This window comes from Lactuca sativa, chromosome 5 (genome assembly GCF_002870075.4).
Source record: "Lactuca sativa cultivar Salinas chromosome 5, Lsat_Salinas_v11, whole genome shotgun sequence".
In the NCBI taxonomy this organism is placed as follows: Eukaryota; Viridiplantae; Streptophyta; class Magnoliopsida; order Asterales; family Asteraceae; genus Lactuca; species Lactuca sativa.
This window is the reverse complement of record NC_056627.2, coordinates 123,255,715-123,268,555: the sequence shown is the minus strand read 5'-3', so window position 1 is coordinate 123,268,555 and position 12,841 is coordinate 123,255,715. Positions and strand designations below refer to the sequence as shown.

At 35.2% G+C, this 12,841-nt stretch overlaps 1 protein-coding gene across 1 annotated transcript; it reads left to right on the top strand.

The window, feature by feature from the left end:
• Positions 1-3,636: 3,636 nt before the first annotated feature.
• On the top strand, positions 3,637-10,197 carry LOC111883291 (glycine dehydrogenase (decarboxylating) A, mitochondrial). Its single transcript, XM_023879630.3, has 15 exons — positions 3,637-5,015; positions 5,097-5,342; positions 5,575-5,652; positions 5,726-5,826; positions 5,933-6,128; positions 6,310-6,435; positions 6,933-7,118; positions 7,206-7,319; positions 7,389-7,541; positions 7,616-7,804; positions 8,599-8,676; positions 8,751-8,876; positions 8,996-9,094; positions 9,163-9,280; positions 9,987-10,197. Exons 1-15 carry the CDS (start codon positions 3,810-3,812, stop codon positions 10,076-10,078), a joined length of 3,108 nt encoding a protein of 1,035 aa, XP_023735398.1. The 5' UTR covers positions 3,637-3,809; the 3' UTR covers positions 10,079-10,197.
• Positions 10,198-12,841: the final 2,644 nt, after the last annotated feature.

Sequence of the window (12,841 nt, the reverse complement as noted above, 5' to 3'; positions counted from 1 at the left end):
AATTTTGTGATTAATTCTTAGAAATTAATATTCACTTGTCATTTTATAGTAGTTTTTGATTTATTTAATTAACTATAATAATTTATTGGTTAGAGAAATAATTAATGTGTCATTAATTTGTTTTTTTTTATATTTTCAAATTTTAATATGTTTCTTTTAATATACATAATTCAAAATTAGTATGTATATTTTGAAGTTCATTGTCATTTTCAAAATTTATATTTTCATATATAACTTTTTTTAATCAATTCGTGTAATATACGGATCTCACACCTAATAATTCATATATAAGGCTAAACGGTATGGACTAATCCAACCTACGCGTGGGGCTTACGTGGCAAGGCCACCTACGCGTGAACACCGCCCCAGGCGTGCGTAGGTGCCTTGTGGTGTAGTGGGATTCACGGACGAAGACGTTTAATTCAATTGGTGGATAATTTTTTTTGACCATTTCTCTTTTTTGACCGTTACCAAATTAAAAAAAAAAAATTCAAACAACACTTTATACACATATATAAATACATACACAACATATAAACAAACACATTTCCATTCACATCACAAACATATTTATATTCCCTCTATCAAGCACACTTTCAAACATAGATATGAATAATTTTGCGAGTTCGATTGCTTCTTCTTCATCCGATGATGATAGCTCTGATGAAGATGACTTGGTGTTGCACACATTGTTGTCTGCGGCACGCAATAGGGTGCAACAAAGAGGCGAAAGTACAAATATCGATAAGAGATGTAGAATTTCGATAATTCGGGATCGTATGGCGGCACACGAGCTTTTGGTACGTGATTACTTTGCCCCTGATAGTTTGTATGACCTATCAAAATTTGAAGACCGGTTTCGTATTAGTAGAAATTTATTTTTACGTATTTGCTAGAGATTTGGAAAACAATTATGAGTTTTTCTAATTGAGATGGGATGCAAGAGGTAAACGTGGGTTTAGTACCCTACAAAAATGCACAACAGCCCTTAGACAATTGGCATACGGCATAGCAGCAGATGCTTCAGATGAGTATCTGAAAATGTCTGAGAGGACTGGACGAGAATGTGCTTAATTATCTTTTTTGTGAGTATGTCATAAAGCTTTATGATGACATATATTTGCGGCATCCAACTAGAAATGATATCGAACAATTGTATGCCGCACATGAAGCTAAACATGGTTTACCAGGAATGCTTGGCAGCATTGATTGTACACATTGGGAGTGAGCAAATTGTCCCAATGCATGGCGAAGTCAATTCACACGAGGTGATCATGGCGTCCCGACTATTATACTAGAGGCCGTTGCATCACATGACCTATGAATTTGGCATGCATTCTTTGGTATGGCGGGGTCAAACAACGACCTGAATGTGCTTGGAGCCTCTCCAATATTTAATGATATTTTGCAGGGTAAAGCACCAAACATGCCGTTTGTTGTGAATGAACATCAATATAATTATGGGTATTACCTTGGTGATGGAATATATCCAGAGTACGCTACGTTTGTCAAGTCGTTTTCATTTCTGGTCGATGAAAAACGACAATTGTTCAAGTTAGCACAAGAATCGACAAAGAATGATGTGGAACGGACGTTTGGGGTCCTCAAACAAAAGTGACACATTATCAAACATTCGACACAATCATGGGATAAGGCGAATTTGACGGAGGTGTTGACTGCTTATGTTATTTTACATAACATGATAATTGAAGAAGAGGGTAGGGCTATTTGTATGTATAATCCGGAAGATATTCTTAACCCACCTGCAATAATACAAGTTGGCAGCCCTGCATACTTCACACGACTTTTGAAAATACAAAATAGTGAAACACATCACAATTTACGTTATGATCTGACTGAGCATATATGACAAAGACAATTCCAGCAACATGGTGACAATGACGACGAGCAATATTTTATATGTTTTTTTTTTTGGTAATTTAGGTTTTAAATTATTATGTTTTTTTATGTAGTGTAGATTTTAAATTTATGTTTTTTAAATTAATGTAAAATATTTTTAATTTATATTTATGTTTTTATTTTTGTTTAATAATTATTTTTTGAATTATTCTAATGTTAAAAAAATAGAAAAACAAAAACAAAAATTGATATAGAGCGATGACCATTTCCAAAAGATAGTAGGTTAGTGGTGGGTTTATAGTGAAAGTGATGTGGCATTGATGTGAAATCATTTTTTTGATTATTGTGACCATACCCTTACCCTAAGGCCACACAAAATCTTAACATCACCGACACGTGTCTCAATTTCGTCATTTTCTTCAAGTTGCAGGTGCGCAGTCTCCCTTAACATACGCACTCACCCACCACCGCCACCAAACTTTTTGATACCGGACCCATGATTTTCACCAAATATTTGATAATAATTAATATATTAATAAGTTAATACCCACCAAGGGAATATACTATGTGGGTCCCTGCATTATTCATCTATCTCTATATTCTGCTCTTCAATATCATTTTCAACAACATTTGGTCCTTCGTCTATGTTTTATCATTATTTCACTTATAATTTTATTCATAAAACGAATACTCAACAAATCGTATTTACAAATACAATAAACATAAACAAAAAATAAAATATAAAAATTTGTATTTTAATATTTTAATATTTATTATTAGAATAGAAGATCTAAACCAAGCATTTACTATCCTATATTTGAAGGGACATTTGAAAGTTTCTAAATGAAATGTTGTTTTAGGACATGAAAACTACTATATATAATGAAAAAAGATCAAAGCATAAATAATTATGTTTCCAACATTTATTTATATATTTTAAGAAATTCTTGTTATTTTGTTATTTTGATGACGATAAGCAAATAATAGCCATTAATAAGAATTAGTTTAAAAAAAATCATCTTTCTTGTTCTTGGTAATTATAATTTACCTTTTCAATTTTGATTGTCGGACTTGGTTGAAGGAGACATTCAAAGGTGGGTTCATCCGATTAGGTCTACATTAATTAATAGTAATTAGAGCATTTTTATCGTAACTTGGTCGAACTAATTGACACATGTTGATCACTCATTCACCGTGTCATCGATGACTTATTTCACTTTTGTTCAAAATAAAGTGACATTTCAACCTACAAAATTATAAATAATATTTTTGGATGTATAATTAGTTAATAAATTTTATTCTATCTATCTATTCTTATAAAATAAAGAGACCATATAAAACATCTGAAAAGTTATATGATTTTTTCTCCTATTCATAATTTCCATAAACCAAATACTATTGAATCCTTCATTTTTTCAACTTCTTTAGGAGTTTCATTATAAGCATATTGAAGACTTGCTTACAACTTCATGTGTCACAAAAATATACTTTTCGAAGACAAAAATTACTTTGTGATAATTTGGTGTTTTTTTTGTTCTTTGCAGTTTACCAAGGCTAGTAATTAACTATAAACATTTTGCAATGGATAATCATTAAGTATCATCCTCTGTTACCATATATAATAAATAATATACTAACATAGATATAAAATTCATTTACTCAAAATAATAAACGAAATACGGCAATAAATGTATAGCTAAGGGATCAAAAACATAATTTCTCTTACCTAGTCCACAAAAATATAATATAAATATAAAATATGTGCGTATGAGGTCAATAACAACCCCTTATCACCAACCCACTACTACTCATGAAATACTAAAAAACGAACATAGAAACAGAGAGCATTGAAGCTCTTCCTCTTTTTATAATCCACTTCTCTTGAAGTGGGTGTTGTTCATTTGAGCTTGATCCATTCAAGTTCAGTTCGAATTCACCATACACACACAATGGAGCGTGCACGCAGGCTAGCAAACAAAGCCATTCTCAAGCGCCTGGTTTCACAAACCAAGCAAAATTCACCATCCCCTGCGTTGTATTCATCTTCGAGGTATGTTTCCTCGTTATCTCCATACCTTTCTCGTGACAGAAATGTTAGATCAGAAAGAAACTTTCATGGGTTTGTTTCTCAAACTCGATCCATATCCGTCGAAGCTCTGAAACCCAGTGACACTTTCGCACGCCGCCATAACTCCGCCACCCCAGCAGAACAAACCAAAATGGCCGAATTTGTTGGCTTCTCGAGTCTCGATTCACTCATTGACGCCACTGTACCTAAATCGATCCGCCTTAATTCAATGAAGTTCCCCAAATTCGATGAAGGCTTAACCGAATCCCAAATGATTGCACATATGCAAGAATTAGCTTCCAAAAACAGTGTTTATAAGTCGTTTATTGGTATGGGGTATTACAACACATCTGTTCCTCCTGTGATTTTGAGGAACATTATGGAAAACCCTGGTTGGTACACCCAATACACTCCCTACCAGGCTGAAATTGCGCAGGGAAGGCTCGAATCCTTGCTCAATTTCCAAACCATGGTAACGGATCTTACTGGTTTACCCATGTCAAATGCTTCATTACTCGATGAAGGAACCGCAGCTGCAGAAGCCATGGCGATGTGCAATAACATCCAGAAGAATAAGAAGAAAACATTCATCATCGCAAGCAATTGCCACCCACAAACAATCGACATCTGTAAAACCAGAGCAGATGGTTTCGATCTTAAAGTGGTGACATCGGATCTGAAAGATTTCGATTACTCTTCTGGTGACGTTTGTGGAGTTCTGGTTCAGTATCCCGGCACCGAAGGTGAATTATTAGATTACAGCGAATTTGTGAAGAACGCGCACGCTAATGGTGTGAAGGTCGTCATGGCTAGCGATTTGTTGGCTTTGACTATCTTGAAACCTCCTGGTGAATTTGGAGTTGATATTGTGGTGGGTTCGGCTCAAAGATTTGGAGTTCCGATGGGTTATGGAGGTCCTCATGCAGCGTTTCTTGCAACATCACAAGAGTACAAGAGGATGATGCCCGGAAGAATTATAGGTGTCAGTGTTGATTCTACTGGAAAACCTGCTTTACGTATGGCGATGCAGACAAGAGAACAACATATCAGAAGGGATAAAGCTACCAGCAACATTTGTACTGCTCAGGTATCATTTTTCCCAAAATCATACAACTCTGTTTTTTTATTGCATTCGTGTAGTTGAACATTTTGTTTTGTTATTATGTAGGCATTGCTTGCGAACATGGCTGCTATGTACAGTATTTATCATGGACCTGAAGGCCTAAAGACCATTGCACAGCGGGCCCATGGACTTGCTTCAACATTTGCTGCTGGACTGAAGAAACTTGGGACAGTGGAGGTCCAGGGTCTTCCCTTTTTTGACACTGTGAAGATCAAATGTGCCGATTCAAATGCAATAGCTCAAGAAGCTTACAAAAACAAGATGAATCTTCGGATTGTCGACAAAAACACTGTATGTTTTCAGTAATGTAACTTTGTTTTGTACGTCTTAGTTCCATGTGCTTTTTAATTTTGTTCCATTTTTGTTACCATGGAACAAAATTAGAAGGTATAAATAATATGGACCTAGGATGTTACAAACAAAAGAAAAAGTATGTTGCTATACATTGTGTGTGATCTTAACTCATGAATGTTAGCAACCATGAGTACATTTGTGAAGTTAATTGTAATCCTGTTGCTCTCAGATCACTGTCTCGTTTGATGAAACAACCACCATTGAGGATGTTGATACCTTGTTTAAAGTTTTTGCATCGGGGAAACCGGTGAGTATTGTGTTCTTCTGTTTCTACTGGAAAACAGGTTATAAAGATTGTTGTTGATTGATTGTATTTGTAGGTGACATTCACTGCTGCATCTCTAGCACCAGAAGTTGAGGATGTTATCCCTTCTGGGCTTGTAAGGGAAACTCCATTTATGACACATCCAATTTTTAACTCGTATGTTTCTTTCTTTCTTTCTTACTTTTTTTTAGCTTAACAAGTTTATGGGTTTTAACCCATATGATATCTGACATTTTTAACATTTTGTTTTTGGGTTAACTAGTTTTCACACAGAACATGAGCTACTGAGATACATCAGCAAATTGCAGTCGAAGGATCTTTCATTGTGCCACAGTATGATTCCATTGGGGTCTTGTACAATGAAGCTTAATGCAACTACAGAGATGATGCCCGTCACATGGCCTGCCTTTGCAGATATGCATCCCTTTGCACCTACTGAGCAAGCACAAGGATATCAAGTAATCATGATTTTAAATTTTTTTTTCTTCTCAGCATGGTTGCGTTTGTTACATGGGACACGATTGGACAACCTTTATTTGATAATGAGGATATGGAGCCATCTGTGTTGTTGTGTCGTATGTGACAAATGAGGCATATAATAATTTATGATTTAGTATTTTACGACTTTTGTATTTTCAGGAAATGTTCAAGAATTTGGGTGATATGTTGTGTACTGTGACTGGATTTGATTCATTTTCTTTGCAACCAAATGCTGGGGCTGCTGGAGAGTATGCTGGGCTGATGGTTATCCGAGCATATCACATGGTATAATTCAAAATATTTTCGCAGATTATGTCTGGATAAATGATGCTTAATTGTTTTTGGAAGATGATTGACAGCACCCTTAGGGAAATGAAAGCCAAAAATAAAGGGCTATATTTGTTTATTATAGCATCTTACTTTAATTTTTTTCTAAAGACATTGAAAATATACACATTTGAATGACATTGCTATTATTGGGTGGATTTTTCAAACTACAATGTTAGATGAAGAAATGAATGCTATAGTATTTAAAATAAATTTAAGTAAGCTGCTATTTCTTACAATAAACCCAAATATAATGAGGGAAGCTTTGTAAAAAGTTATGAGTTTCCCGACTTCCTCCATTATTTTTGTTCTTTCTGCATTAAGTCAAAAAACAACACCCGTATGTTCTTTTTCCATTGAGTGCCAAAAAAGATGAATGATGTGTCTGGACTGTGGAGAAAGTCAAAGACTGTTTCTTTTTAAGGTGTGTTAATGACAATTTTACCCTTGTGTAGGCAAGAGGTGATCATCACCGCAATGTATGCATCATTCCGGTGTCAGCACACGGAACAAATCCAGCAAGTGCTGCTATGTGTGGAATGAAAATCATTACTGTTGGAACCGATGCTAAAGGCAACATCAATATTGAAGAGGTACGAAAGGCTGCTGAGGCAAACAAGGACAAACTATCTGCACTAATGGTATGGTTTTATTTATTTTTTTCTCAAAGAAAGGAACATTCATTAATAGTTAAAAAAAATGTCGGGAATAAAGATTTTCAATTTCAGGTTACGTATCCTTCGACCCATGGAGTTTATGAAGAGGGTATTGATGAAATTTGCAAAATTATTCATGACAATGGAGGTCAGGTTTACATGGATGGAGCAAACATGAACGCACAGGTATTGATGAAATTTGTATATTACGCAAATATTTGAAATTTCATATGATGGTTTTGTTTTGTGTTGCAGGTTGGGCTGACGAGTCCTGGGTGGATCGGTGCTGATGTTTGTCATCTCAACCTTCACAAGACATTTTGCATTCCACATGGGGGAGGTGGTCCAGGAATGGGTCCCATTGGAGTCAAGAAACACTTGGCACCCTACTTGCCTTCCCACCCTGTGGTAAATTTTCAATTTATTTTTTTTCTTAATAAATAATAATCATCAGGGTAGTAATGATGATTATGGTTGCTTAGGTGGCAACAGGAGGTTTGCCAGCCCCTGAAAAGGCTGAGCCGCTTGGCACTATTTCTGCAGCACCTTGGGGTTCGGCACTTATCTTGCCCATATCATACACATATATTGCCATGATGGGATCTCAGGGACTTACAGATGCATCAAAGATAGCCATCTTGAATGCAAACTACATGGCAAAGCGTCTTGAGGTTTCTTTTCTATTATTACTTTCATTTTTTTTTTCTTCTAATTAAAGCCTTGTGCTTTCATTTTTTCTCTTATTAATAATACGTTATATTTTAAAATTATAACTGGGGAACTTGATTTGTATTTGGATGACATTACTGTAATTGGGTAGATTTTTTAAATGTTTTAATAGGAAGAAATATTTGATTGTAGGATGCTATAGTAAACAAATGAATGAAAGTACGATGGTCTTTCTTGCATTTTACCCTTTTTGAAATGGTATATGCGCAACAACTAGGTGAGGGCTAAATGCATGAAACAAATACTTTCAATTATTTGTGTATTCTAGCATCCTACTTCTATTTATTTCTATTACAACGTTCTACTATTGGGCTTTTTCTTATTAAAACATTGCACTGTAAAATATCTAGCAAGTAATAGCATTCTACTTTTGTTTTTTTTTTCTTATGGAGACCATATTTTGAAATATCTCACCCAATTACAGCAGTGAAAGTTGCATTGTATTTGGATGACATAGCTATAGTTGGATAGATTTTCCAATTTATAGGAAGAAATCAAAGTAGTATTGTATCATAAAGAAATCAACAAAAGTACATTGGTATTTCTTGCATTTAACCCTTTTTGACCAGGTAAAGGGGTGCAACATTCACCCTTTGTACCAAAATAAAATAAAAATTGTTATTGTAGTACTCTCATGAAACATATGAGTTGTGATGGGATGTGGTGCATTAATGTTGTTATGACTAAATGGTGCTACATGTGAAACTAAATGGTTTTCCTTTTGGATTATTTTCAGAGTCACTACCCGATTCTTTTCCGTGGTGTTAATGGGACTGTTGCCCATGAATTTATTGTTGATTTGAGACCCTTAAAGGTAACAACTAACTTGTTAAATTCTAGAAAAAAAATATTATCACAAGTGTAACTCTTTTGTGTTTGATAATTTAGACAACAGCAGGAATAGAGCCAGAAGATGTTGCTAAACGTTTGATAGATTATGGATTTCATGGTCCCACAATGTCATGGCCAGTTCCTGGGACGCTAATGATTGAACCTACCGAAAGCGAAAGCAAGGTACGTATCTTCATATTCGTGTCTTTTTTTCTTCCCCCATTAACTTATCAGTATATCAGTATTATATCACTAGCTTTTGTGGCAACAGTAAGTAACATATTTATATTCTGAAAGTGCAGGCAGAGTTGGACAGGTTTTGTGATGCTTTAATCTCTATTAGAGAGGAAATAGCAGAAATCGAGAAAGGAAAAGTTGATATCAACAACAATGTTATCAAGGTATTTATTTTATCATGATTTTAATTATTAGTATTAAATTTATATTGAAATAAAAATGGGATTGACAGGGAGCCCCTCATCCCCTCCAAGTGCTGATGGCGGACAAGTGGACAAAACCCTACTCTCGCGAATATGCAGCCTTCCCTGCTCCTTGGCTTCGTGCTGCCAAGTTCTGGCCAACTACATGTATGTCTCTCTCCTCTCTCTTATACTAACGCTAAAATATCAAAACATACATCTATAAATAAAACTAAATTAATTAGAATCAAAATAAAGGACTAAATGCAAGAAATAACAATATGCTTTCACTTATTGTTTATTATTATAGCATCTTGTTTTCATTTATATATATATATATATATATATATATATATATATATATATATATATATATATATTAATTTCTATTTTTTTTTCTTATTAAGGTTTTGTAATTTGAATATCAACCCGATTATAGCTTTGTACAATAAACTTTTTTTTTCTTATACATTGTACTTAAAAAAATCTACTCAATTATAACAATAAAAGTTTCAAAATTGCTTTCATCTGTAGATTTTTATGAAGTTCATTGTTGTAAGTGGAAGAAGTGATAGTAGGATGCTATAATAAAAGAATACCTGAAAGTAGATTGTTATTTCTTGCTTTATCCCTAAACACCTAAACTAAAAGATTAATTTTGGTGCTGAATTAATATATAATTCGTGCAAATCCACAACACCAATCCCAATTAAAGGACTTGGCCCATTAATGAAGTAAAAACTTTACGAAGTAAGAAATTTATTTCTTTTCCGTCTGTGGGACCAACATATCCTTCTGAAAAGGAGTTGTTTTTTTTTTGCTGTGTTTCATTATTACCAATAATGGATAATGGATATTGGTTTTATGGTAACAGGCCGTGTAGATAACGTGTATGGTGATCGGAACCTCATTTGTACCCTTCAGCCACCACACGAGGAGGAAGAGAAGGCCGCAGCCACCGCTTAAGCAATCTTCTTTCTTCCAAAACAAATTGGCTTTAAATTGTTACCTTCTTTTGTTCTGTAGGTTGTTGTATATACAAATTCCATATTTATCTGCTATTACATATGCCACTTTCCATATTATTCGTATATTCATGGTCTATGATGATTTCTTAAGGCCAATAAAATATAAACGTAATAAGAAACACACAACATAATGATATTGTGTAATTTGGCCACGGAAGCTAACAAAATAGATATCCAACAGTTGAGATGTTTAAGACTGAACAGTGTGGGCAACGCCCACTTCCGTTTTCGTGACATGGCGCTGGAAAAACGGCGTGGTAACGACAGCACACCACCCCAGCCACTCGTTTTTGTGCGTTACGTTACGTTACGTTATTGGCCATGGTCACGGTAACGAAGGGCAACGGGAGTTTTTGCACGTTGTTGCAGGTCCAAAAATGGTGAGTTACCCAACATGCGCGTACATCATGGTAACAACGAAGAAGACAATAACTTTTCGGTTTGGGCAATTTTGTCCTCTCAATATCCACATTTTTATGAGTTTAATCCTTAGCAAAACTTGTCTTATAAATCTGATTTGACTAAACTGCACAAATGGTCCCTGTGGTTTGTTCAAAATTGTCACTTCGGTCCAAAAAGGTTTGGACTAGCACCAGATGTCTAAAATTTTTATTTTGTTATTTGTTTGATCCAATGTGTTTTGATTTTTTTTCAAAATGACAAATTTTCCCATGTTAATATGATTTTTTTTTCTTATTTGTTTTTTTTTTATTTTAGATTTAAAAAAATAAAAAATAAAAATAAATCTCTCTCTCTCTCTCTCTCTCATATCTTAGTGTGTGTTTACTGTGTGAACACAAATCCATGACAATCCTCCTGCCCCAAATCCATCATAATGTCTTTAACTTGAAACCCACCTTTAAACTCTCACTTGCTGGAGCATTCATTAGAGTCGGAGGAGACGACATCAAACCAAGATCCGGGGAGGTCACCAGACGACTTTCTGAGAGATATAGGAGAGACAATCATCGTATGGCAGCTCAAACGATTTTTCATATCCACCTCCATTTAGGGTTTCAATCGCCTGTATCTCTGAAATTACTTGAAGATAAATGTTTTTCAATAGATCAAGTACTTAAATCTGTTAAACCTAAACATAAACATGCTTGAGGTGTGGTAAGAGGGCTATCAGCACAGCCATGGCCGTTGAATACCACTACCCGCCACCCTCTCTTTATTGCTCTCACCAGCATATGCCATGCAAATTCATCTTGGCTTCCTCTCGACAAACCAAGCTGCAAAATTAGTACACAATGAATGGTGGCTTTGCATTTTAAAAGTTGAATTTCAAGAGGGGGAAATGTGGACCGACAATTAAGAGTAGGATATGGGAGGTTTCTGGCAAGTTGCGGGCATCACCGGAGACCCAATCGAGGGTGACAGAAGGAGTCACGAGCTCCACCAATGTCACAACTAGCATTTTTGCTAAAAATTCTATTCCTGTGTAACCATTCAACTATTGTAAATAATATGCTCTAGGTAAATCTCACTTAATGCTCATATATATTCATCAATTATGTTCATCAAAGAGACTAAAAACCCTAAAAATCCAGGTTTAAGTCCATATTGGACTAGGAGTTCCTTATTGGGCCTAACGGACCAATAAGCACCCAACTCAACTTTATTGGACTTATAAGCCCTAATTAGATCCTAATTGGACCTAATTCATAAATCCAAAACATTTTGGACCATTTGGGTCTTGAATGATTCATTCTAACCCTAATGGGCCTAATTGGGCCATAACAAATCCAATTAACCTTAGTGAGCCATAAGCCCATTCTTTTATTCTAATTGGGCCGTGAATGCTTCCAAGGGCCCAATGGGCCGAAATATTCTATGTTTAGGATCCAAATTTCCTAGCTAAGGTTAATGGGCTCAAACTACTCCATCTCTTCTTCTTGGCCCAAAATCTCGACCCAAGTATAAAAAAAGAAAAGAAAAATAAAGACAATTATGGGAGGGTTGACTTTGGAGGTGCCACCTCCATTTTGTTCATCATACATCCATGCCAGAACCACCATGTTGTTGGATTAGTGTCTAAGCCCGTAACTATATTTGGTAAGTATTTGACCCGGTTGTGCATGATCCTTTTGGGTTGCCTTCACCGGAGCAACATGATAGGATGATTTATAAATAAAGAGTTTATTATGATTTATTAATATATTATATGATTAATATATTAAAAGAGACATCATATAGTTTAATTAATATTAGACAAGAATTAATTAAGAATTAATTTTGTGACTAAAAGAGATTAATTAAATAAAGGGGACTAGAACTGTAAATTGTGTGATAGTTGGTTTTTGGGCTGTGGATCCTTATGGATCATGGGGTGGACGAAAATAAGGTGTGTGGACTCCTTGAATTCGTCCAAGCCCTAATCTAGAAGGATCCTTGGACTGCTTAAGGCCTAAGTCCAATTAGGGTTTCAGACTGTAACCCTAGCCGCTCAAGTATTTAAAGGACCCAGGGGCTACAGAAATCGGCTACCAAAAACCCTAAGGAGTTCCTAAAGCCGATTTTGTGATGACAACCTCTCTCCATATCATCCTCTTGCTTCTTGGTGTTTGTAAGCCATTAGAGGAGTAACAATTGTGACTCTAAGCTCTAAGGATAACAAGATTCAAGTTTTCCAAGAAAGAGGTAATCATCTAGATCTACTTTGTAATATTAATTTCGAATTATATATCATAGATCTAGG